This window comes from Homarus americanus, unplaced genomic scaffold (genome assembly GCF_018991925.1).
Source record: "Homarus americanus isolate GMGI-L3 unplaced genomic scaffold, GMGI_Hamer_2.0 scaffold31037, whole genome shotgun sequence".
NCBI lineage: Eukaryota > Metazoa > Arthropoda > Malacostraca > Decapoda > Nephropidae > Homarus > Homarus americanus.
In genome coordinates, this window is record NW_024722227.1 from 10,006,772 (window position 1) to 10,033,388 (window position 26,617).

Genomic DNA, 26,617 nt, shown 5'->3' on the forward strand with positions numbered 1-26,617 from the left:
GTGTGTTGGCTGGCCCTGTGTGTGTTGGCTGCCTCCGTGTGTGTTGGCTGCCTCCTGTGTGTGTTGGCTGCCTCCTGTGTGTGCTAGGCCCTGTGTGTGTGGCTGCCTCCCTGTGTGTTGGCTGCCTCCTGTGTGTGTTGGCTGCCTCCTGTGTGTGTTGGCTGCCTCTCTGTGTGTGTTACTTGCCTCCTGTGTGTTGGCTGCCCTGTGTGTGTTGGCAGCCCTGTGTGTGTGGCAGCCTCCTGTGTGTGTTGGCTGCCTCCCTGTGTGTGTTACTGCCTCCTGTGTGTGTTGGCTGCCCCTGTGTGTTGGCTGCCTCTCTGTGTGGGTTACAGCCCTTCGGTGTGTTGGCTGCCTCCTGTGTGTGTTGGCTATGCCTCCCGTGTGTTGGCGCCTCCTGTGTGTGGTTATGCACCTGTGTGTTGGCCCCCTGTGTGTGATTCCAGGTGTGTTGGCTCCTTGTGTGTGTTGGCTGCATCTGTGTGTGTGTGCCTGATCTCAGGTGTGTAAGCTGCCTCCTGTGTGTGTTGGCTGCATCTCGTAGTTGGCTGTGACCTGTGTTGCTGCATTCCATGTGTGTTGGCTGGCCCCTGTGTGTGTTGGCTGGCCTCCTGTGTGTTATTGCCTCCTGCTGTGTGTGTTGCCTCAGTGTGGTTGGCTGCATCTCTGTGTATGTTGCTGCCTCGTGTGTGTGTGCTGCATTCTGTGTGTGTTGGCTGGCCTCTGTGTGTGTTGGCAGATCTCTGTGTGGTTGGCTGCCTCTGTGTATGTCTCTGTGTGTGTTTGGCTGCCTCCTGTGTGTGTTAGCAGCCTCCCAGTCTGTTGGCTGCCTCTCTGTGTGTGCTACTGCCTTCAGGTGTTGGCAGCCTCCCGTGTGTGTTGGCTGCCTTCTGGTGTGTTGGCAGCCTCCCGGTGTTGGGTTGCCTCAGTGTAAGCAGCCTCCTGTGTTGGCTGCCCTCTGCAGGTTGGCTGCCTCTGTGTGTGGTTACTGCCTCTGTGTGTTGGCACTGTGTGTTATGCCTTCTGTGTGTGTTGGCTGCCCCTGTGTGTGTTGGCGCCCCTGTGGTTGGCTGCCTCTCGTGTGTGTGTGTTGGCTGGCCTCTGTGTGTGTTCAGCCTCCCAGGTTGTTGCCTCAGGTGTTGGCAGCCCTGTGTGTGTTGGCTGCCCTGTGTGAGTGGGCTGCCTCCCTGTGTGTGTTGGCAGCCCCTGTGTGTGTGTTGGCTGCCCTGTGTGTGTTGGCTGCCTTCTGTGTGTTGGTCTGTCCTGTGTGTGTGTTGGCAGCCCTGTGTCTGTTGGTTCCCTGTGTGTGTTACAGCCCCCTGTGTGTGTTACTGCCTTCTGTGTGTTGGCTAGCCCTGTGTGTGTTGGTTGCCTTCTGTGTGTGTTATTGCCTCCTGTTGTTGGCCTCTCTGTGTGTGTTGGCTGCCCCTGTGTGTGTTGGCTGCCTCTGTGTGTGTTGGCTGCCTTCTGTGTGTGTTTGGCTGCCTGTGTGTGTTGGCTGCCCCAGGTGTGTTGGCAGCCTCCTGTGTGTGCTGGCTCTCCCATGTGTGTTGACTGGCCTCCTGTGTGTGTTGGCTGCCTCTGGTGTGTTGGCTGGCCTCCTGTGTGTGTTGGCAGCCTCCCTGTGTGTTGGCAGCTCCTGTGTGTGTTACGCCCTGTGTGTGTTATTGCCTTCTGTGTGTGTTGGCTGCCTCTGTGTGTTTTGGCTGCCCTGTGTGTGTTGGCTGCCCTGTGTGTGTTGGCTGCCCCCTGTGTGTCCCGTGTGTTGCTGCCTCGTGTGTGTTGGCTGCCTCCTGTGTGTGTGCCTCCTGTGTTGTACAGCCTTCTGTGTGTTGCAGCCTCCCAGGTTGTGCAGCCTATGCTCTGTGTGTTGCCCGTGTGTTATGCCCTGTGTGTTATGCCTTCTGTGTGTTGGCTGCCCTGTGTGTGTTATTGCCTTCTGTGTGTGTTGGCTGCCTCCTGTGTGTGTTGGCTGCCTCCTGTGTGTGTTGGCTGCCTCCTGTGTGTGTTAGCTTGCCTCCTGTGTGTGTTGGCTGCCTCCTGTGTGTGTTGGCTGCCTTCTGTGTGTGTTGGCTGCCTCCTGTGTGTTGGCTGCCTCCTGTGTGTGTTGCTTGCCTCCTGTGTGTGTTGGCTGCCTCCTGTGTGTTGCCTCCTGTGTGTTGGCTGCCTTCTGTGTGTGTTGCCTCCTGTATTTGTTAGCTGCCTTCTGTGTGTGTTGGCTGCCTTCTGTGTGTGTTAGCAGCCTCCTGTGTGTTGGCTGCCTCTGTGTGTTGGCTGCCTCCTGTGTGTGTTGGCTGCCTCCTGTGTGTTAGCAGCCTCCTGTGTGTGTTGGCTGCCTTCTGTGTGCTGCCTTCTGTGTGTGTTGGCCTCCTGTGTGTGTTGGCTGCCTCCTGTGTGTGTTGCCTCCTGTGTGTGTTAGCTGCCTCCTGTGTGTGGCCTCCTGTGTGTTGTGCCTTCTGTGTGTGTTGGCTGCCTCCTGTGTGTGTTGGCTGCCTCCTGTGTGTGTTGCTTGGCCTCCCTGTGTGTGTGTGCCTTCTGTGTGTGCTGCCTTCGTGTGTGTGTTGGCAGCCTCCTGTGTGTGTTAGCTGCCTCCTGTGTGTGTTGGCTGCCTCCTGTGTAGGTAGCTGCCTCCCTGTGTGTGGCTGCCTCCCCTGTGTGGTAGCTGCCTTCTGTGTGTGTAGCCTCCTGTGTGTGTTGGCTGCCTCCTGTGTGTTAGCTGCCTTCTGTGTGTTGGCTGCCTTCTGTGTGTGTTGGCTGCCTTCTGTGTGTGTTGGCTGCCTCCTGTGTGTTGCTGCCTTCTGTGTGTTGGCTGCCTTCTGTGTGTTAGCTGCCTCCTGTGTGTGTTGGCTGCCTCCTGTGTGTGTTGGCTGCCTCCTGTGTGTGTTGGCTGCCTCCTGTGTATTGGCTGCCTCCTGTGTGTGTTTGCAGCCTCCTGTGTGTGTTTGCCTCCTGTGTTGTGCCTCCTGTTGTGCCTTCTGTGCTCTGTGTGTGTTGCTGCCTCCTGTGTGTGGCAGCCTCCTGTGTGTTGGCTGCCTCCTGTGGTTGTAGCTGCCTCCTGTGTGTGTTGGCAGCCTCCTGTGTGTGTTGCTGCCTCTCCTGTGTGTGTTAGCCTCCTGTGTGTGTGCTGCCTTCTGTGTGTGTTAGCAGCCTCCTGTGTGTGTTGGCCTCCTGTGTGTGTTGGCAGCCTCCTGTGTGTGTTGGCTGCCTCCTGTGTGTGAGCTGCCTCCTGTGTGTGTTGCCTCCTGTGTGGCTGCCTCCTGTGTGTGTTGGCAGCCTCCTGTGTTGGCTGCCTCCTGTGTGGTTGGCTGCCTCCTGTGTGTGCTGCCTCCTGTGTGTGTTGGCTGCCTCCTGTGTGTGCTGCCTTCTGTGTGTTGGCTGCCTCCTGTATGTGTTGCCTCCTGTGTGTGCTGCCTCCTGTGTGTGTGCTTAGCCTCCTGTGTGTGTTGGCTGCCTCCTGTGTGTTTAGCTGCCTCCTGTGTGTGTTGGCTGCCTCCTGTGTGTGTTTAGGCTCCTGTGTGTGTGTTAGCTGCCTCCTGTGTGTAGCCTCCTGTGTGTGTGCCTCCTGTGTGTGTGTTGGCAGCCTCCTGTGTGTGTTAGCTGCCTCCTGTGTGTGTTAGCAGCCTCTGTGTGCTTCCCTTCTGTGTGTGTTAGCTGCCTCCTGTGTGTTAGCAGCCTCCCTGTGTGTGTGGCTCCTGTGTGTGCCTCCTGTGTGTGTTCCTGTGTGTGTTGGCTGCCTCTCCTGTGTGTTGGCTGCCTCCTGTGTGTGTTAGCTGCCTCCTGTGTGTGTGGCTGCCTCCTGTGTGTGTTAGCTGCGCCTCCTGTGTGTGTTAGCCTCCTCCTGTGTGTGTTAGCTGCCTCCTGTGTGTGCTCTGTGTGTTGCTGCCTCCCTGTGTGTGTAGCCTCCTGTGTGTGTTAGCTGCCTTCTGTGTGTGTTAGCAGCCTCCCCTTGTGTGTGTTAGCTGCCTCCTGTGTGCTGCCTCCTGTGTGTGTTGTGCTCCTGTGTGTGTTGGCTGCCTCCTGTGTGTGTTGGCTGCCTCCTGTGTTAGCTGCCTCCTGTGTGTGTTGGCAGCCTTCGTGTGTGTGTTAGCGGCTCCTGTGTGTGTTGGCTGCCTCCTGTGTGTTAGCAGCCTCCTGTGTGTGTTGGCTGCCTTCTGTGTGTTAGCAGCCTCCTGTGTGTGTGTGGCCTCCCCTGTGTGTGTTGGCTGCCTTCTGTGTGTGTTGTAGCCTCCTGTGTGTGTAGCCTTCTGTGTGTGTGCATCCTGTGTGTGTTGCCTTCCTGTGTGTGTTGGCTGCCTCCTGTAGTTAGCTGCCTCCTGTGTGTGTTTCCTGTGTGTGTTGGCTGCCTCCTGTGTGTGTTGCCTCCTGTGTGTTAGCTGCCTCCTGTGTGTGTTGGCAGCCTCCTGTGTTGGCTGCCTCCTGTGTGTGTTGGCAGCCTCCTGTTGTTGGCTGCCTCCTGTGTTGGCTGCCTTCCTGTGTGTGTTGGCTGCCTCCTGTGTGTTGCTGCCTCCTGTGTGTTGGCTGCCTCCTGTGTGTGTTGGCTGCCTCTTTGTGTGTGTTGGCTGCCTCCTGTGTGTGTGCTGCTTCCCTGTGTGTGTTGGCTGCCTCCCTGTGTTGGCTGCCTCCTGTGTGTGTTTGCCTCCTGTGTGTGTGCTGCCTCTCTTGTGTGTGTTAGCTGCCTCCTGTGTGTGTTGGCTGCCTCCTGTGTGTGTTAGCTGCCTTCTGTGTGTTGGCTGCCTCCTGTGTGTGTTGGCTGCCTCTGTGTGTGTTGGCTGCCTTCTGTGTGTGTTGGCTGCCTCCTGTGTGTGTTGGCAGCCTCCTGTGTGTGTTGGCTGCCTCCTGTGTGTGTTGGCTGCCTCCTGTGTGTGTTGGCTGCCTCCTGTGTGTGTTGGCTGCCTCCTGTGTGTGTTGGCTGCCTTCTGTGTGTGTTGCTCCTCCTGTGTGTGTTGCTTGGCCTCCTGTGTTGGCTGCCTCCTGTGTGTGTTGGCTGCCTTCTGTGTGTGTTAGCTGCCTTCTGTGTGTGTTGCCTCCTGTGTGTGTGGCAGCCTCCTGTGTGTGTTAGCTGCCTCCTGTGTGTGTTGGCTGCCTTCTGTGTGTGTTGGCTGCCTTCTGTGTGTGTTAGCTGCCTCCTGTGTGTGTGTGGCCTCCTGGTTGCCTTTGTGCTTCTGTTGGCTGCCTTGTTTTAGCTGCCTCTTGTGTGTGTTGGCTGCCTCCTGTGTGTTTGGCCTCCTGTGTGTGTTGGCTGCCTTCTGTGTGTGTTGGCTGCCTCCTGTGTGTTGGCTGCCTCCTGTGTGTTGGCTGCCTCCTGTGTGTGTTGGCTGCCTCCTGTGTGTGTTGGCTGCCTTCTGTGTGTGGCTGCCTCCTGTGTGTGTTGGCTGCCTCCTGTGTGTGTTGGCTGCCTCCTTGTGTGTTGGCTGCCTCCTGTGTGTGTTGGCTGCCTCCTGTGTGTGTTAGCTGCCTTCTGTGTGTGTGCTGCCTTGTGTGTTAGCTGCCTCCTGTGTGTTGGCAGCCTCCTGTGTGTGTTAGCTGCCTCCTGTGTGTGTGCTGCCTTCTGTGTGTTGCTGCCTTCTGTGTGTGTTGGCTGCCTCCTGTGTGTGTTGGCTGCCTCCTGTGTGTGTGCTTGCCTCTTGTGTGTGTTAGCTGCCTCCTGTGTGTGTTGCCTCCTGTGTGTGTTGCTGCCTTCTGTGTGTGTGCTTGCCTCCTGTGTGTGTTAGCTGCCTCCTGTGTGTGTTGGCTGCCTCCTGTGTGTGTTGGCTGCCTCCTGTGTGTTAGCTGCCTTCTGTGTGTGTTGGCTGCCTCCTGTGTGTGTTGGCTGCCTTCTGTGTGTGTTGGCTGCCTCCTGTGTGTGTGCTGCCTCCTGTGTGTGTTGGCTGCCTCCCTGTGTGTGTTAGCAGCCTCCTGTGTGTGTGTAGCCTCCCTGTGTGTGTTGCTGCCTCCTGTGTGCTGCCTCCTGTGTGTGTTGCTGCCTCCTGTGTGTGTTAGCTGCCTCCTGTGTGTGTTGGCTGCCTCCTGTGTGTGTTAGCTGCCTTCCTGTGTGTGTTGGCTGCCTCCTGTGTGTGCTGCCTTCTGTGTGTGTTGGCTGCCTTCTGTGTGTTGGCTGCCTCCTGTGTGTGTTGGCTGCCTCCTGTGTGTTAGCTGCCTTCTGTGTGTGTTGGCTGCCTCCTGTGTGTGTTGGCTGCCTTCTGTGTGTGTTGGCTGCCTTCTGTGTGTGTTGGCTGCCTTCTGTGTGTGGCTGCCTTCTGTGTGTGTTGGCTGCCTCCTGTGTGTGTTGGCTGCCTCTCTGTGTGTGTTGCTTGCTCTCTAAGCCATTCCCTAACACCACCACCACCACACACAACATCCTTCGCCTCCACCACCACCACTACACAACATCCTTCTACTCCACCACCACCACCACTACACAACATCCTTCATCTCCACCACCACCACTACAACATCCTTCATACTCCACCACCACCAGTACACAACATCCTTCATACTCACCACCACCACTACACAACATCCTTCATACTCCACCACCACCACTACACCATCCTTCATGCTCCACCACCACCACTACAACCTCCTTCATACTCCACCACCACCACTACACAACATCCTTCATACTCCACCACCACCACTACACAACATCCTTCATACTCCACCACCACCGCTACACAACATCCTTCCATACTCCACCACCACCACTACACAACATCCTTCATACTCCACCACCACCACTACACAACATCCTTCATCCCACCACCACCACTACAAACATCCTTCATCTCCACCACCACCCCAACATCCTTCATACTCCACCACCACCGCTACACAACATCCTTCATACCCACCACCACCACTACACAACATCCTTCATACTCCACCACCACCACTACACAACATCCTTCATACTCCACCACCACCACTACACAACATCCTTCATACTCCACCACCACCACTACACAACATCCTTCATACTCCACCACCACCGCTACACAACATCCTTCATACTCCACCACCACCACTACACAACATCCTTCATACTCCACCACCACCACTACACAACGTCCTTCATACTCCACCACCACCACAACACAACATCCTTCATCACCACCACCACCACTATACAACATCCTTCATACCCACCACCACCACCACACATCCTTCATACTCCACCACCACCACTACACAACATCCTTCATACTCCACCACCACCACTACACAACATCCTTCATACTCCACCACCACCACAACACAACATCCTTCATACTCCACCACCACCACTACACAACATCCTTCATACTCCACCACCACCACTACACAACATCCTTCATACCCACCACCACCACTACACAACATCCTTCATACTCACCACCACCACTACACAACATCCTCTTCATACTCCACCACCACCACCACTACACAACATCCTCATACTCCACCACCACCACTACACAACATCCTTCATACTCCACCACCACCACTACACAACATCCTTCATACCCACCACCACCACTACACAACATCCTTCATACTCCACCACACCACCACTATAAAACATCCTTCATACTCCACCACCACCACTACACAACATCCTTCATACTCCACCACCACCGCTACACAACATCCTTCATACCCACCACCACCACTACACAACATCCTTCATACTCACCACCACCACTACACAACATCCTTCATACTCCACCACCACCACAACACAACATCCTTCATACTCCACCACCACCACCACTATACAACATCCTTCATACTCCACCACCACCACTACACAACGTCCCCATACTCCACCACCACCACAACACAACATCCTTCATACTCCACCACCACCACCACTATACAACATCCTTCATACCCACCACCACCACTACACAACATCCTTCCATACTCCACCACCACCACTACACAACATCCTTCATACTCCACCACCACCACTACACAACATCCTTCATACTCCACCACCACCACTACACAACATCCTTCCACTCCACCACCACCACTACACAACATCCTTCATACTCCACCACCACCACTACACAACATCCTTCATACCCACCACCACCACTACACAACATCCTTCATACTCACCACCACCACTACACAACATCCCCATACTCCACCACCACCACCACTACACAACATCCTTCATACTCCACCACCACCACTACACATCCTTCATACTCCCCACCACCACCACTACACAACATCCTTCATACTCCACCACCACCACTACACAACATCCTTCCTCATCCCACCACCACCACCACTATACAACATCCTTTCATACTCCACCACCACCACTCACACAACATCCTTCATACTCCACCACCACCACTACACACAACATCCTTCATACTCCACCACCACCACTACACAACATCCTTCATACCCACCACCACCACTACACAACATCCTTCATACTCCACCACCACCACTACACAACATCCTTCTATACTCCACCACCACCACTACACAACATCCTTCCATACTCCACCACCACCACTACACAACATCCTTCATACCCACCACCACCACCACACAACATCCTTCATACTCCACCACCACCACTACACAACATCCTTCATACCCACCACCACCACCACTCACACAACATCCTTCATACTCCACCACCACCACTACACACAACATCCTTCATACCCACCCACCACCACTACACAACATCCTTCATACTCCACCCACCACCACTACACAACATCCTTCATACTCCACCACCACCACCACTATACAACATCCTTCATATACTCACCACCACCACTACACAACATCCTTCATACTCCACCACCACCGCTACACAACATCCTTCATACTCCACCACCACCACTACACAACATCCCACTTCACCACCACCACCTCACACAACATCCTTCACACCCACCACCACCACAACACAACATCCTTCATACTCCACCACCACCACCACTATACAACATCCTTCATACCCACCACCACCACTACACAACGTCCTTCATCTCCACCACCACCACAACACAACATCCTTCATACTCCACCACCACCACCACTATACAACATCCTTCATACTCCACCACCACCACTACACAACATCCTTCATACTCCACCACCACCACTACACAACATCCTTCATACTCCACCACCACCACTACACAACATCCTTCATACTCCACCACCACCACTACACAACATCCTTCCATACCCACCACCACCACCACACAACATCCTTCCACTCCACCACCACCACTACACAACATCCTTCATACTCCACCACCACCACTACACAACATCCTTCATACTCCACCCACCACCACTACACAACATCCTTCACACTCCACCACCACCACTCACACAACATCCTTCATACCCACCACCACCACTACACAACATCCTTCATACTCCACCACCACCACCACTCACACAACATCCTTCATACCCACCACCACCACTACACAACATCCTTCATACTCCACCACCACCACACACAACATCCTTCATACTCCACCACCACCACTACACAACATCCTTCATACTCCACCACCACCACCACTATACAACATCCTTCATACTCCACCACCACCACTACACAACATCCTTCACACTCCACCACCACCACTACACAACATCCTTCATACTCCACCACCACCACTACACAACATCCTTCATACTCCACCACCACCACTACACAACATCCTTCATACTCCACCACCACCACTACACAACATCCTTCATACTCCACCACCACCACTACACTTCGTCCTCCTCACTCCCCCGCCTCACTACACACAAGCACCACCATAAACCGCAACGTTCACCTGCCTCCACTACAAACACTCAAGTGCACCTGTTGTGGCCCTTCTCCGCTCACAGCCAGCGTCTCAGTTCTGATTCATTGTGACTGTTCCAATTGGCCACAGTCATAATGGTATGATTAGGTTAGGTTACGTTAGGGTTCATTATTCCTTCAATCTTTCTACCTGCACATGACGTATACAAACGGTAATGCGCCTCGTTGTTGATTTTAAATAAATATTTACAAATAAACCCATTTCGTAAATCTAATGCAACCAATTTTAATCACCGCGACCGCACTCAGGTGTGTTGGGATACCTTTAGTGAATTAAGTCTTAGCTATGCATTACACTTGTCATAGTCTCAACGATTCAAAACCAGATTATCAAATAATGTTTACCACCATATATCGTGTAATAAAATCAAGTGTGTTGGCCGGAACTAAGAACCTGATGGAGGTGAGGTACAGTGCGGTCATCACCTACTGTATACCGTCATCCCACAACCCCACCCCTGTCCATCACAGAATATGACTCAGGCATTATTAAATGTTAGGTACATAGACTATGTGGAGTGCGGTGGCCGAGAGAATACAGAGCTCGCCTCCTTTCTTGAAGGGTTGCTGGTTCACGTTTGGGGGTTCTTTTGAAATCTGATAAGTGAAGGTGCACAGGTACACTACCTCCTCGTGTACCGAAGGAGCAACAGTCATTGTGCGGTATCTAGAGGGCTCATAACGGACAGTTTCCTTGTCACACTGACCATAACATCTACTAAGTGGTATCTGTTAATAAACGTGAGAAGTATAAATTATGAGGGGTTAGGGTTCAGTCAGGTTAGGTTAGTGTTAGGGTCTTTAATCTTATGATGGAATAATCTGAGTGTGGCTAATCTTCAAGTGATCCGAAAAAGTAGTAAATTTCAAAACAAACACAGGTCAGTACAGAAACCGGCGAGAGATTTACAACATATAAAGAAGAAGAGGAGAATAATGTTAAGGCTTGACAAAATGAGAGATGAGATGGCTGTGGTGAGGGAGCCTGCGAGAAGGAACCAAGACACCTCACCACCCTGCAAAACCACTTGGACCTGACTGTTAAACCTTCTCGAGGACAACAGGTGTTACTCTACGCTTAATTATTAAACACCTGCGGGTAAACTGAACTGGTGTGCTCTTGTTTATGTATGTGTCGTACTAGTGACCAACAGCCCTACACTTGATGGTGCAACACTATACTGATTTTAGCGTGACACAGTTCGGTAAGTGGTTTAGAAATTAATACGAAATAACATCAAAGGTAACTCTCATGCTGGTGACCTAAAACATTACATTAAATTAGCTAAAATATAATTTGAACTAAATATTACATAAGTATTACAGATAAATTAATTAAGAGGGCATTAGTTCAATTTCTCATATAAATTATTACAGGTAAAATAATAAAGAGTAATTTGAGTAAATTACAGGAAGAAATGTCGTAAATATCAAACCATTAACTATAGATAACACTTAAAAATAATAACTATCGCTTGTTTAACACTTCCGTATCAGCTTTCTGCGTGGGGGTGATCTGGTGGGTGAAAAGTCCGGGTGATCCGCCGCTTACTTAACACTGATAGCGTTCTTATCACTGTCAGGTAACCCCCTTATTCTTCTTGCAGTCGTTAATAACACACACACACACACACACACACACACACACACACACACACACACACACACACGACTGATCAAATTATCTAAGTACAAATGAACAGACCGGAATTGCATGCATGAATATACAGGGGATACACCTAGATACCAGACGATGATAAAACACCCCAGACACAGACAAATATTAAGTGATGTGCTGAGATTATTAAAAAAAAAGTAAAACAAAAAAAATTACGATATCTATTTTGTGAAATTTATTAATAAATGAAATTAAATCGCGTGAATGAGGGATATACGCACTATCTCGCTATAAATAACATCGGATATACCGCCAGTTAATTCAGAGACGAGATTGGAGTGGTCGGAATCGCCTCGAATCCCTAATGTGATAAAGAACACAAACCGTATTTCAGATTAATGAAACCGGATTTTTTTCGTCTGATAAGTGATGATACTGGGATTCTTTTTATCTTCATATATAAAAATACAGATCAGTGAGAGAGGTATACAGCGGCCGAAGACCACCAGTGTCTCCCTAATAATAAGAGAAGGGAAAGACCTGGGTTGAGTTGGCGGTGATGCTGAGGTAAAAACACAGCCGTTGAAGGGTCGTCTTACACTTATGATATGTGCTAGGGTGACTGGCTGATTGGTTGGCTGGCAGACTGACTGACTGGCTGACTGACTGACTAACTGATTGCCAGCTAGCTGGCTGACTGACTGACTGACTGGTTGATTGGCTGGCTGACTGACTGCCTGGCTAACTGACTCATTGGCTGACTAGCTAATTGGCTCGCTAGCTTGCTAACTGACTCTTCCATACCTCCTCAACCTCTTGCCCCCCACTCCTTCCCCACCTCCCACTCCTTACCCCCCCCTCCCTTCCTGCACGGTGTAATATCACCTTTACTGTCAATGTATAAGTTTAAACCAAGTAGGTTATACACTCCTCCTCCTCCACTTTTCATACTTCCCTGTTGGGAGCTGTAAACGCTTCTGCGCTTCACCTTGCACAGGATGTAAGGGGGTGCCCAATAAACTAGCCCCCTCGGGGGCAAATCTGAATCTCCTCCTCCACACCCGTGTGTCGTGGAGCACCGTGTAACATGTTCACTGACTCGGTAATTCAATATTTTTCACGTGGCCTGGTACACACGCCTGACACGACAACTTCTTGTTTTGCGTGCATGACTTACAGTATAATAGGAAAAAAAAGAACTGTGTATAAACATTAATAATTCATTGTTTTCTCTGGCTCCAAAATGAAAGTCTCCCTCATATGAATATAGTGACGTCTCCCTTAACCGAACTTCCATCAACCGGAAATCTCAGTAACTGGAATTTGAGAGCACTCCACTTTCTGTCAGCTGGAAACCGTTGTTTCCGGTTGTTTGCAGAACAGTCCGGTTAGTCACGCATATTACCTGTGTTGTTCTCTTGTTGTGAGTGTTGTCCAGATGCTCCTGGATCCGTGATGATTGGCTACGCTGAGAACCCAAGGCATGCGATGATTGGTTACTCAGAGAACCCAAAAGCATACAATGATTGGCTACTCTAATTAATGGTTTATTACCCTGCAGTGATAGCTGTGATTCTTGAAGCCTTGACTGTTAGTTTATTTATCTACTGACCTACAGACATCCTTATCTCATCTACTGCTAATGTTAAATACTTTATTACTCAAGGGTTGATAATAATAATAATAATAACTCTCCCTCATCATAGGTTGTGGTAGACTTAATAAATGGAAATATATATAAACATGACTGAATCTCTTAACCCCACGTTTAGAACCATCTGATGGCTGATCAAGACACACTCCCCCCACCCACTCCTCCCCTTACACACTGGACTACATACAGTAATGGTTATCGCAGGGTGTATACATCTTCTCACACATAATACAAACACAAAATCTGGCGTCAATATACAGGTGTAATAAGTTATGTCAGGTTAGTTAGGTGAAGGTTACACTTGTCGGGGAATAATTGAGACAGGTTTATGACTATGTAAGAATGTGGGGGTTTTCTTCTCTTTATTGCGTAAATTAATGTATCGATTATTATAATATGGTCAATATATACACATAATTGTGATATACACTTATGACTTTTGTTGCTCTTATTAACAGGTGCTTTCTAAACATTTCCTGATGAGTCAGGTGAGTAAGGATGAACGGCTACAGCGACACTCACATCCCGGAATTGTGTACATCACCAGCAGCATCCTTGTAAAACTGCTGAGTAAAGCATTACGCCACAGAAGCACGCTCAGCTCCGCCCGCCTGAATGACGTCAATCTTATGACGACACATTCCGGTCCGTGAGGTCATAGTTACTCTCCAGCTTCCAGTGATAATGTATGACGAGGTGCTTGACAAATACACCTTAACTTAACCCTCAAGAAATGTATCATATGTCATACATCTGTACCGACGCTATAAAAACTAGCAACAAGAACGTGCATGGAATGTTAAACCCACGTATTTCAAACTGTACCCATGTTGCTGTGTTTGAAAAAAAAAATAATGGCGATACTATCAAGCCTACCTCCCCCCCCTCCATATACACCATCCCACAGCCTCCCCTCCCACACAGACACCATCACCCCACCCCCCACACTATCCCACACAAACAACATCCCACAGCCTCCCCCCGCACCATCCCACAGCCTCCCCCACACCATCCCACAGCCTCCCACACTATCCCTCCCCACAGACACCATCACTCCACCCACCCACACTATCCCACACATACAGCATCCCAGCCTCCCCATCCCCCCTCCTACACCATCCCCAGCCTCCCCCCTGCACCATCCCACAGCCTCCCCACACTATCCCTCCCACACAGACACCATCCTCCACCCACCCACACTATCCCACACACAGCATCCCACAGCCTCCCCATCCCCCCCTCCTACACCCCTCCCACAGCCTCCCCCCCACCATCCCACAGCCTCCCCACACCCTCCCACAGCCTCCCCCCCACACCCTCCCACAGCCGCGACTCTTATCATGGACCTGTGTTCCTTCTCACTGTTATGTCTTCTTGGCTTCTTGCTGTTTCTTTATCACCTTCTGTTTATCATTACATTTTCCCTTCATTCTTCTTCTTTCATATCCTCCACCTCCCCCTCTTACCACTCGTTATCCATACATTGCCCCTCCTCCCATCATCACTTCTTGTTATTGTTTTCCTCGTTTCTTTATTCCCTTCTCTATCTCCCTAACATCTGTTTCCTGTGAGTCATTGAGTTTTTTTAATACTTGTACTTTTTTCCTTAACTGATTCATACCTCCCCCTCCCACCTGATATTCCTTTACAAGTCTCCTGCGAATGTCCCTGACGAAGGCTCCTGCAGGATCGAGGGAGGAGGAAGATGAGGAGGAGGATGAGGATGAGGAGGAGGAGGAGGAGGAGGAGGAGGAGGAGGAGGAGGAGGAGGAGGAGGAGGAGGAGGAAGAGGAGGGGGTCTCAACCATTAATGATTATTCAACTCAATCTTTCATATTATCGTCCGGTTGGTGTATTCTCTTCTCTCTCTCCTTCACCTCCCTTCCTCTCACCCTGGTAGATCCTCTCAGCTGTAGCGACTGTCTCACCATTCTTCACTGCCTCAACTGGGTTCCTCACTATCCTTCACTGTATCTACCTGGTTCCTTATTGGGTTCTTCACCATCTTACACTTTATCTACTGCGCTCCGTATTGGGTTCCTAACCATCCTTCACCATGTATACTGGGTTCCTTGCTGAGCTCCTCACCATCCTTCACTGTATCTACTGGGCTCCTTACCATCCTTCACCAACTTCTTGCCTCTGAACGCCTGTAAACTCGACCTTGTTGTTAATTCACGACGAAAAAAAAATCTCACCTTAAAAATTAATATCATTCATACATTTCATTTCTTTTTCGATCACGTGATGATTTTGTGTAGATACGTCACTTTATTTAACCTGATGATTAAACACCCTAACGATAGCCTAACTTAACCCCCCCCCCCCAGTGGAAAAAGCTTGGGTATCTAGTCTTCTTTTAAGTACATAGTTGTCAGTATTGTCTATTCATATTCTCAGTTCTCTTAATTTCTCTCCAAGTCTCTTTATTTAAAGTAGTTTTCCTAGTGTTGTGTATTTCCTGGTGTACGCTGCCAACACTGTGTTAGTGTTGGGTTGACGCAACTAGTTCTGTCCATCTTGTGTTGTGTTAAGTGTGTATTGTCTCTGGTCCTCCCCTACTGTGGCGGTGCAACGGATCCCCGCCAGCCACATCCTTCCTCAACATTACAATGTCAACAAGTTTATCAACCAGCTGTTGTAGCCTCCCCCTTCCTCTCTCTCTCTCTCTCTCTAGTATTCCTAATTCTCCCTCTCCCTCTAGCAGTCTCCTCTTCCTCTCACCCTTTCCCTCTTTCCATCCTTAAGAACATAAGAATGGAGGAAACTGCAGCGGGCCTATTGGTCCATACTGGCAATCCTGTTTACACCCATCCCCTATTGCTCATATATACATATATATATATATATATATATATATATATATATATATATATCCACTACTCTACTTACAAACCAATGTTTACCTATTTAGCGTCTAAATCTAAATTTCTTTAATTTAAAACCATTGTTACGAGTTCGCTCCTGGTTGGATAGTTTGAGTACCTTTGTAATGTCCCTTTTGTTTAGCCCTGACTTCCATTTATACACCTCTATCATATCGCCCCTTACTCAACGTCTCTCGAGGGAGTGCAAATTAAGATGCTTTAACCTGTCTCTGTATTCAAGGTTGCTAATGCCCGGGATTAGTCTTGTCATTCTCCTTTGAAATCTTTCCAAGGATTCTATATCCATTCTGTAATACGGTGACCAGAATTGAAATGCGTAATCCAAGTGAGGTCTCACAAGCGCAAGATAAAGTTTTAGGATAACCTCGCTAGTCTTGTAACTAACACTCCTTTGTATGAGTCCAAGTACTTTATTAGCCTTGTTTCGACTAAATACACATTGTTTACTTGGCTTAAGATTCCTACTTATCATTACTCCTAAATCTTTCTCGCAGTCGGATTTCTCAATAACATCGTTGTTTATATGGTTTATCTGTTTACATCTCCTATACCTATACTGAGTACTTTACATTTATCCACATTGAATTTCATCTGCCATTTTTCAGACCATTCGAAAAATTTGTTTAAATCTTCCTGTAGTTTTGTGGAGTCCTCGTCAGATTTAATTAATTACACGCCCTATTTTAGTGTCATCAGCAAATTTACTTACGTTGCTGTCTACGCCGATATCTATGTTGTTTATGTATATAATAAATAGTCCAAGTACTGAGCCTTGGGTACTCCATTAGTGACGCTACTCCAATACACTCACCGTTTCCTTTCCTGTAACCACGCCCTCTCCCTCTCGCATTTTTCACTCCTAATTTCTCCTTCCTTTACATTCTCTACATCTTAATACAGAGTACAAGACAAACCTCTGTTCTTCAATTATCCTTTAAAATAAAACGACCTGAGACACTTCTTTAGTGGGCGATTTCTACAACTCGTCACTATGGCATCACTAACTACAAACTGTGTCATATATATATATTTCATTAGCCCAATAAAGCACGCAGACTTCTACATACAATCAACACCTCAACCCGCCAGGATTCGAACCCACGGCCCACGAGCCCATGACTGTGACCGGGGAACGCTAACCGCTGGACCACCAGGATACAAAAGCAGTCCTAGACTTTGTTATATTTCACACAGAGCCTGTTCAACGAGTTTAAGGCGCCATGAACCTCTAATGGGGACTGCCGGTATCACGTAGGTGGTCAGAGTAACGTTTTACCAAATCCGGCTTCGAAACACGTAAAACGTTACTCTGACCTACGTGATACGGGTAGTCCCCATTAGAGGTTCATGGCGCCTTAAACTCGTTGAACAGGCTCTGTGTGAAATATAACAAAGTCTAGGACTGCTATTGTATCCTGGTGGTCCAGCGGGTAGCGGTCCCCGGTCACAGTCATGGGCTCGTGGGCTGTGGGTTCGAATCCTGGCGGGTTGAGGTGTTGATTGTATATATATATATATATATATATATATATATATATATATCATGCAGATCCACAATGTAAACGTGGATAAGATAAATCTTGATAAAATCATACAGGAAAAAGGGAAACAATGGAGCACCTTAGCTTTCGTCTTTATTCAAGACATCTTCAGAGGCAACTAAATTACAAGGACTGAGAGAGGCTTATGTACACAGGGTGACCTTACAAAACATGAGGTCAGGTCAAAAACATGACATCCACTAACCCACACACCAACTGACTCACAAACGAGGTGATAAACTATAAGCAATGTCTATCTACTACGTAACATTGTGAACCAGGATGTATAGTCGGGCAGGAGGTGCAGTAGAAGGCACATACACACTGACGTAACGTTCACAGTATGCAAATATTTCCCGTATTTGTGCCAATTTCCCCTTACAACGTAACTCAGCCGCCCGTGACGTCATGGCCTCATCGGCCGGGCAGAACTTGCGGGTTTTTCTGGCGGGACACACCCCCACCCCCCTTCTCCCCTCCCCTCCTCTCCTCTCTTACACAAGCGCGAACGTCTTCCTTCGACCATATCCAGCTTCCGGTAGTGACGTCAACAAAATAGAAATGAGTAAAAATAAAAATACCAAGATGACTCGCATGAACGGTTCCTGACTGTTCACAAGAGAAGACACATACAACTCGTAACAATGGTTTTAAATTAGACAATTTAGTTTTAGGCGCGAAATAGGTAAACATTGGTTTGGAAATAGAGTAGTGGATGAGTGGAACAAGTTACCAAACATCATCATTAACTCAAATACGCTAGATAGCTTCAAACATACTGTAGGTTGGATGGATATATGAGCGATTGGGGTTGGGTGCAAATGGGCCAATAGGCCCGCTGCAGATTCCTACATTCTTATGTTCTTAACTTCAGCTAACACTGAGACCTTATACTGTACACCGTTTAATGGGTGTTCCAGGTGAAGGAAAACTTACCTGTAGAAGTGGGGACGAGACCTTGGGTACCTGGCAACACAACACGTGCTCACTTATCGCCTCACTGACCTGTAAGAGGGAAGGAGAGAACATATTAGTATTACGCCACACAACTCTCCTACAACTCATCTCCAACACTACATCAGTCACATGTAAGGAAGGTGCTGTGTATTTCTCCAAGTTGCTTAACATTATGCTTGATAAATAACGAAGGTAAATCAGTGTACTGTATTTCATAGAGGAACAACACAACTCAATGTGGGCAACGTGACGGATACCGACAAGCTTGTATAGGTCACACCACTTCTTGTAACACTCAATAATGCTTCAAGGGACACTTAAGTTTTACCACAAGAGCTACACCATTTACTTTACACCAGCTTAATAAATGCCATAAAAATTCAATGTCAATTACACAACATCATTTAGGGCGGGTTAGGTTAGGTTAAGTTAGGTTAGGTCAGGTCAGGTTAGGTTAGGGTAGTGTTACTTTTCTACTGTTATAAACTAACTATTTTAGATCGTTTTAGAAAAGTTCTTCCCTCGACTACATTCATCAACCACCCGAGGAATTACCAAACTAACTTTTAATCTTCATCTTGACAAAATATTAGGGTAAAAGAGGTTGAACGAACTAACTTAACCTAACCTAACCTCATCTAACCTAACCTAACTTCACCTAACTTAACATAATATAATTTAACCTAACCTCATCTAAGCTAACTTAACTTAACCTAACCCATCTAATCTATACCCCGGTCTTCTCTAACCTAACCTAACCTCATCTGACCTAACCTAACCCAACCCAACTCATCGTAACCTAACCTGATCTAACCCAAGCAAACCTAACTGAATCTAGACAAATCTAACTATATTTAACTAAAAAAAAATACTTCAGATTGTTAGGTTAGTTTAGATAAGATTAACTACTTTACAGTCACCTCTGATGAAGGTCTTACCGTAGGAGTCTGGCAGCCGCTACATTACCCGTGGCTTGAAAACTAATCGAATGGTTCTTTTCCATCTTGAATTATATACATGGGAAAAATTGCTTAAAAAAAATCAAAATAATAAAAAAGAAAGAGAGATGAAATATATTACAACTAACAATGGCTACTTATATTTATGTGTTATTGAATATTGAGACAGATAATGGTACTAGTACACCACTTCCTAAAACCACGGAAATGGAAAATACATTTTACGTAGATAGTAATTCCAAGAGCGGTACTGGATTTTTCTAAGGGCAAGGAATAAAATTTATGTTGTGTTAAGACTCTGAAATAGCTACAGCAGTCTCCTAGTATTTCTAATGAGCGTGCTATTTTCTGAACCTCTTTTTGTGTAATAATACTAATAATAATACTAATATTAAATAAATTATAACAATAATAATAATAATAATGATAATAATGTTTACCGTTAGCTATCATGTATTCAGATTGCGCCACTGAAAATCTGAAGGCCGTTTTGTTGTCTTGTTAATTAGTTCTTCGAATAACTCTAGGTACATTAGCTCCAAGAGGTATCCTCCCGATTTAATGTGAGACAATGTGACAATAGACGAAGGAGTTTGACAACCCTACCGAGACAACAAGAGTCACAGTGTTCATTTTGAGATACATCCGACCTTTCCATATAGATACCTTTTGGAGGGAGTTTATTTATACATTATATACCTTTTCTTTTACCCAGTTCTTATAAAGTGAATCCGGCTTAAGGCAGTGGTGCTGAAGGAAGGTGTAACTTATTCCTAGCAAAGATGTATACACCATTTACTCGGTACCCCTAACGTTCAAGGTTCCCGGGGTTGAGTTATACTGTTTGTTGTGACGTGTGTGTAGATGTGTGGCCGTATCTGTGTTGCAGGACGAACCGGGCTGCCGACATCCTGGTCCTCCACGGTATTGACGTCAATTGCACTTTTTTTCACCTGTTATCACCACTCACAGTTTACACCACGGCCTCCGCCACGCATTAACCAACCAACTCTTTTACTCTTTTACCTCGTGTAGTTAATGAGAGGAGAGTTACTACCAGCGTGGAGGAGGCACATACCAGGCTAAACTAACATGAATAGGTGTAAAAATAGTGTTTTTGGGGCTTATTCGGTTTACTACCATTACCTAACACTTGAGTATAATAATTAAACTTTTAAATTGATTAGTTTACCCTCGAATACAATGACTTAACCCTCGAAAACAATGACTTAACCCTCGAATACAATGACTTTACCCTCGAATACAATGACTCAACCCTCGAATATAATGACTTAAACCGCGAATACAATGACTTAACCCTCGAATACAATGACTCAACCTTCGAATACAATGCCTTAACCCCTCCAGTGCGACGATTTAACTGTTTAAGTACGTCAATTTAATCTCACTGAGTAAGATGACTTAACCCCTTGAGTACAACCCCAACGTACTCAAGGGTACTCAAGAGATATAGGGAATGGTATTCAACGGGTTTCAAACATTATACTCGCTGGATCAAGTCAAGGGGCTAAATCATTATCTTCATGAGGGTTATCATCGTACTCATGAGGAGAAGAAGAAGAAGAAGAAGAAGAAGAAGAAGAAGAAGAAGAAGAAAATACCCCACAGGTCAAATTACGAAAACAAAAACAAAACAAAAAAAGGCATTAGAGAGAGAGAGAGAAGTAATTTTAAATGAGTGAGTCACGAGATTTTCGATTTCATTAATACAGTGTGTTTGTTTAGCCGGTTGACGGGTCATATTACTGCCTGTGTTTGGTTAACCCTTGAGTATGATGACTTAAATCTTGAGTATGATGATTTAAACTTTGAGTATGATGACTTACACTTTGAGTATGATGATTTAAACTTTGAGTATAATGACTTAAATCTTGAGTATGATGATTTAAACTTTGAGTATGATGACTTACACTTTGAGAATGATGATTTTCACTTTGAGTATAATGACTTAAATCTTGAGTATGATGATTTACACTTTGAGTATGATGATTTAAACTTTGAGTATGATGACTTACACTTTGAGAATGATGATTTTCACTTTGAGTATAATGGCTTAAATCTTGAGTATGATGATTTACACTTTGAGTATAATGACTTAAATCTTGAGTATGATGATCTACACTTTGAGTATGATGACTTAAACTTTGAGTATAATGATTTAAACTTTGAGTATGATGACTTAAACTTTGAGTATGATGATTTACACTTTGAGTATGATGATTTAAATCTTGAGTATGATGATTTACACTTATGGTATGATGATTTAAACTTTGAGTATGGTGACTTAAACTTTGAGTATGATGATTCAAACTTTCAGTATGATGATTTAAACTTTGAGTATGATGATTTAAACTTTAAGTATGGTGATTTAAACTTTGAGTATGATGCTTTAAACTTTGAGTATGATGATTTAAACTTTGAGTATGATGATTTAACATTTGAGTATGATGATTTAAACTTTAAGTATGGTGATTTAAACTTTGAGTATGATGTTTTAAACTTTGAGTATGATGACTTAACCCTTGAGTATGATGACTTAACCCTTGAGCATGATGACAACCTTTGAGTATGATGACAACCTTTAAGTATGATGATTGAACCCTTCGCATGATGACAACCTTTGAGTATGATGACAACCTTTGAGTATGATGACAACCTTTAAGTATGATGATTGAACCCTTGGCATGATGACAACCCTTGAGCATGATGACAACCTTTGAGTATGATGATTTAACCCTTGCATATGGAAAATCCTTGAATATGATGACTTAACCCTTAAGTATGAAGACAATCCTTGAATATGATGACTTAGCCCTTGAGTATGACGACAATCCTTGAATTTGATGACTTAGCCCTTAAGTATGAAGACAATCCTTGAATATGATGACTTAGCCCTTGAGTATGATGACAATCCTTGAATATGATGACTTAGCCCTTGAGTATGATGCCTTAATCCTTGAATATGATTACTTAACCCTGGAGTATGATGACTTAACCCTTGAACATGATGACAACCCTTGAGTATGATGACAGCCTCTGAGTATGATGACTTAACCCTTGGGCATGATGACATCCCTTGAGTATGATGATTTAACCCTTGGCATAATGACAACCCTTGAGTATGATGACGACCCTTAAGTATAATGGCACCTTTTGAATATGATGAATTAACCTGGTGTATGATGAATTAACCCTTGAGTATGATGACTTAACCCTTAAATATGATGACTTAATCCTTGAGTATAATAAATATACCCTTCAGTATGAAGATTTAGCCCTTATGATGACTTAACCCTGGAGTATGATGACTTAACTCTTGAGTAAGAAGACTTAATCGAATAGGATGACTTAGCCCTTGAGTATGATAACCCTTGTGTATGTTGAATTAACCCTAAGTATGATAACCCTTGAGTATGACTGACTCTGAGTTTTATTCTAACTAAGGTGAAGGATGACACAGCCGCCCTGAGGCAGTAAACACTTCCTCCTTTATGACTCTGAAAATAATTAGTGACAGCGTCAGTAAGCAGTTATAGTGCGCGTGTACGAATCCAGGAAGTAGGGGGTTCCCGTGACAATTGTGGTCAGATAGCTTAGTTGCTGTAACACACTGTAAGACTTCACACTATACCTAATACGATAATATATGTATAAATGTTATAATACAACCAGAAATACAACAATAACACCATTGCATGTAACCATAATCGATACAAGTGGTCATATAATATAACAATGCATTTAACTATGAATAACACATACAGCAAAACAATAACATCTAACAATATAACGATGTATGAAACAACACAACAACAATACAGGAAAAAACAGATAAACGCTGGGGGAAGCTAAACAACTGCCGCTCACCTGAGAAATATAAGGAATTTAGGGAACACAAATAAAACACACACACAAAAAAAACCCACACACACACACACATCTGTCTTAGCGTTAAACCTCACCCAACATATTTTTTATTTTATTTTTTTTATTCATTTTTACGGGATTAGCTCACCCCTGCACAGGTCACTGACCCACATCGGGGCCTGGGGGGCGAAAATGTAGACTTACTTCCTTGCCCCCATTAGTCCCTGTTCACCAAGCAGTAAAGTAGGTACCTGGTGTAAATCGAAAGTTGCGAATTCGTATTCAGGGAAAGTTGTTGGAGCTTCCAATAACTTCATGACATAAACCACTGACTCTTCAGGCTTCTACGCCCTTGACTCTTCAGGCTTCTACGCCCTTAACTCGTGAGACATAAAGGCAAGCATGAGATTAGCATGCTTCCCTGTTGGGCGCTGTAAACGCTTCTGCGCTTCACCTTACACAAGGATGTAGGGGAGTGCCCAATAAAAAAAAAAAAAAATACTACTACTACTACTACTACTTTTTTTTTTAAACATGGCCTCCAGCCTCCCCCAATAGCCACACCTTCGCCACCATTTAATTACCTTAATATTAAATATCCTAATACATAAGTAGCTATCCTATCTGTGTTAAATTAGTTGAGCCGCAGATCTATGCGGCATTCAGTGACAGTAGCCTCATAGTCAATATCTGCAGCAGTTGTCGGAGTTGGGGCAGAAGCTCTCGTTCCCCTGAGGCAGAGCAAAGCCGACAGAAGGAGAGAGAAAGACAGTCGACATCTCATCCAGGCTGTAACATAACTTCTGGGCTGCTGCTTCTGTTCGGAGATCAACTCCGCGAGTCTGGCGTCGAAACATCTTGCACTTGGTCCCATCCCACCAGAGGTTGTGAACACTAGAGGAGTGAAGCTGCCTTGACCAACGTTTAGAATTCTCTCCCCATATGCCCTTCTCTTGTCGTTCTCGTTCCTCCTAAATGCAGCATCGAGAGCTAGGTTACGGTGACATGCGGCCATGGAATAAAAAATCCTGATGTCGAAGAAAGCTCGCTGTCCCAGCGTCCAGAATCCTCGAGCACTGACGTCCACACGGGCTTCGTTAGATGTGTTTGAAGTCCTGTGTTGGAAAATCTCACCGTCCAATGGAAGGAGGGTCGGTTCTACCATGACATCCCGGCAGATTTCCTTCAACATATTTGCTGTGAGATCCTTTACCTCGTCATGCCTCATGCATATGAAGCCCCCCTTCTTGCACACCATGGTGTGATCGCCATCATAGGAAGAGCCACACACGCATTGGGAGGGCAAACCTTCTACTGGCCGACCGTACCTTAGAGCAATGGCATCTGTAAATTCTTGTTTATTAAGACTGAAACCATTTGCCCTTATCGGTAACGTAGTTAACCAGTTCGAGGCGCCCACCTCCTGTGCTATAGCTACTTTTTTTTCAAATTTTCTGGTACCTGCAGCAATAGTTGCTGCAACTTATCATTTTGGCAGTGCTGTCGATCTGTCGTAATGGACCTACGAATCTTATTTACTTCACTACTACTACTACTACTACTACTACTACTACTACTACTACTAATAATAATAATAATAATAATAATAATAATAATAATAATAATAATCATAATAATAATAATAATAAAGAGCCATAGAGAAATACAAAATTTAAAATAATCAAAAGTGAGGAACAATATACAGTATGTATGTTGTGTTGTCAATAGTAAGAGAGACAGTTGCGACCTTGCAATTGTGTGAAAATGAGGCAGAAAGTCAGATCATCAACCTAGGACTTGGTCACAATTTTCGTGATGCCATGTGACAGCAAAGTCTACCATAGACAACACATTATGCTTCCAATATCTTCCCAGGCAGTAGTACCTTCCTGTTTGGTAACTGCCTAATACCTACTACCTGTTAACCACGTCCAGTATTTACACAACAAACTTCCTCACCCACAAGTTATCATTCACAACATAAATTCTTATCAATTGTCACGAATTTTATCACTCTCATTATCAAGGGTGAACAAACTTCTCTTGCGTTCAATCTGATAAATAGATGGGATTTATTTAAGTGTCGTTCATCGGTTGACAAATTATCCTCATCAGTCACTTCCCACCTTGTAATATGGCGGTGTTCTCATCATCCCAATTAACTAATATGACTCAAGTACTCCACGTTCCTTTCACAGATAAAGTCACCCTCATCTAACATTCCAAACCTACTCCAGCATATTATCTCTGGAGTGCTTTTCGTCGCCCGGGAAACCTTGATCAAGCGCCTTCAGCATTACGAGTATAACTCAAAAGCTTCCATGTTCTTTGTTATATGTCAAGAGTCCGTCGTCTAGAATCACAGCCATAATAACGCCAGAGGTTGAGGTAAGGGGCGTCGTCTCTCCACTACATAATGTCATTCTTTGCTGGATTTCATTCTTTCCAGCCGTTTTAATCCACGGTAAAAGATCCCTCACACAAGCATTACGACAGTCAGCCAGTCTGTGAACGATTTACACATCTTAGCTCCGGCAATTTCCCTCTAAGTTAAAGTTAAATCATCGGTGTTACACGAATCGTCGACATCTTAAAACTCTACCAATAAAGTCTTCCAAAGCTCTGGGTACAGTTTGTGATCGTAGCGTTTTTTATTGCATTATGGCGGTGTTAATGTGAAGTTCATTACTCTTGTGCAAAAACTGGTACTTGTAGACGGAGACTGAAGGTAACGTGGCGTGAAGAGGAGAGACTTGTATACCCCAAGAGATTCGTTGTTTATAACCTTGTGTTCACGTCAGTCATTCAGTCATTCAGTTAGTCAGTCAATCAGTTAGTTAGCCAGCCATCCAGCCAGTCAGTCAGTCATCCAGCAAGCCAGCCAGCCACAGTGAGTCAGTCAGCCGGCAAGCCAGTCCCACTATTAGTTCTCAATTTAAAAACTTAATACCCTTGCTTTGAACCACCTTTTGAGGACGAGTAATCAGACAGAACTGTGATTACACATTACTCGGTTATCTCTGTTGATGGCGGCTACCGCTTTCATGTGCTCATTACAAAATCAAATTAAAATTACACCTAAAAAATAGATGAAACCCAGAGATAACATTACCGATAGACGATTTCGATAGGAAGGTAGAATGTTTTAAATATGATTGTATATAAACACACACACACACACACACACACCGGCAGCCCCCCACCCACCTCGCGCAGTCCGCCATCACAACAAAATTCAGCCCATAAGAGCCCGCACTGATAGATATAAGAATAGCACCAT

The 26,617-nt window shown here is 45.9% G+C and overlaps 1 protein-coding gene across 1 annotated transcript in view; it reads right to left on the reverse strand.

Moving 5' to 3' along the window:
• The window catches only part of LOC121862377 (inositol-trisphosphate 3-kinase homolog), a 77,528-nt gene extending 58,945 nt beyond the window's left edge, over nt 1–18,583 (reverse strand). Inside the window, exon 1 of the mRNA XM_042360637.1 lies at nt 18,470–18,583. Coding sequence (XP_042216571.1) covers nt 18,470–18,562 — 93 coding nt within the window. The 5' untranslated portion in view covers nt 18,563–18,583. The remainder of the gene's footprint in view (nt 1–18,469) is intronic.
• Between the last annotated feature and the right edge of the window lie 8,034 nt (nt 18,584–26,617).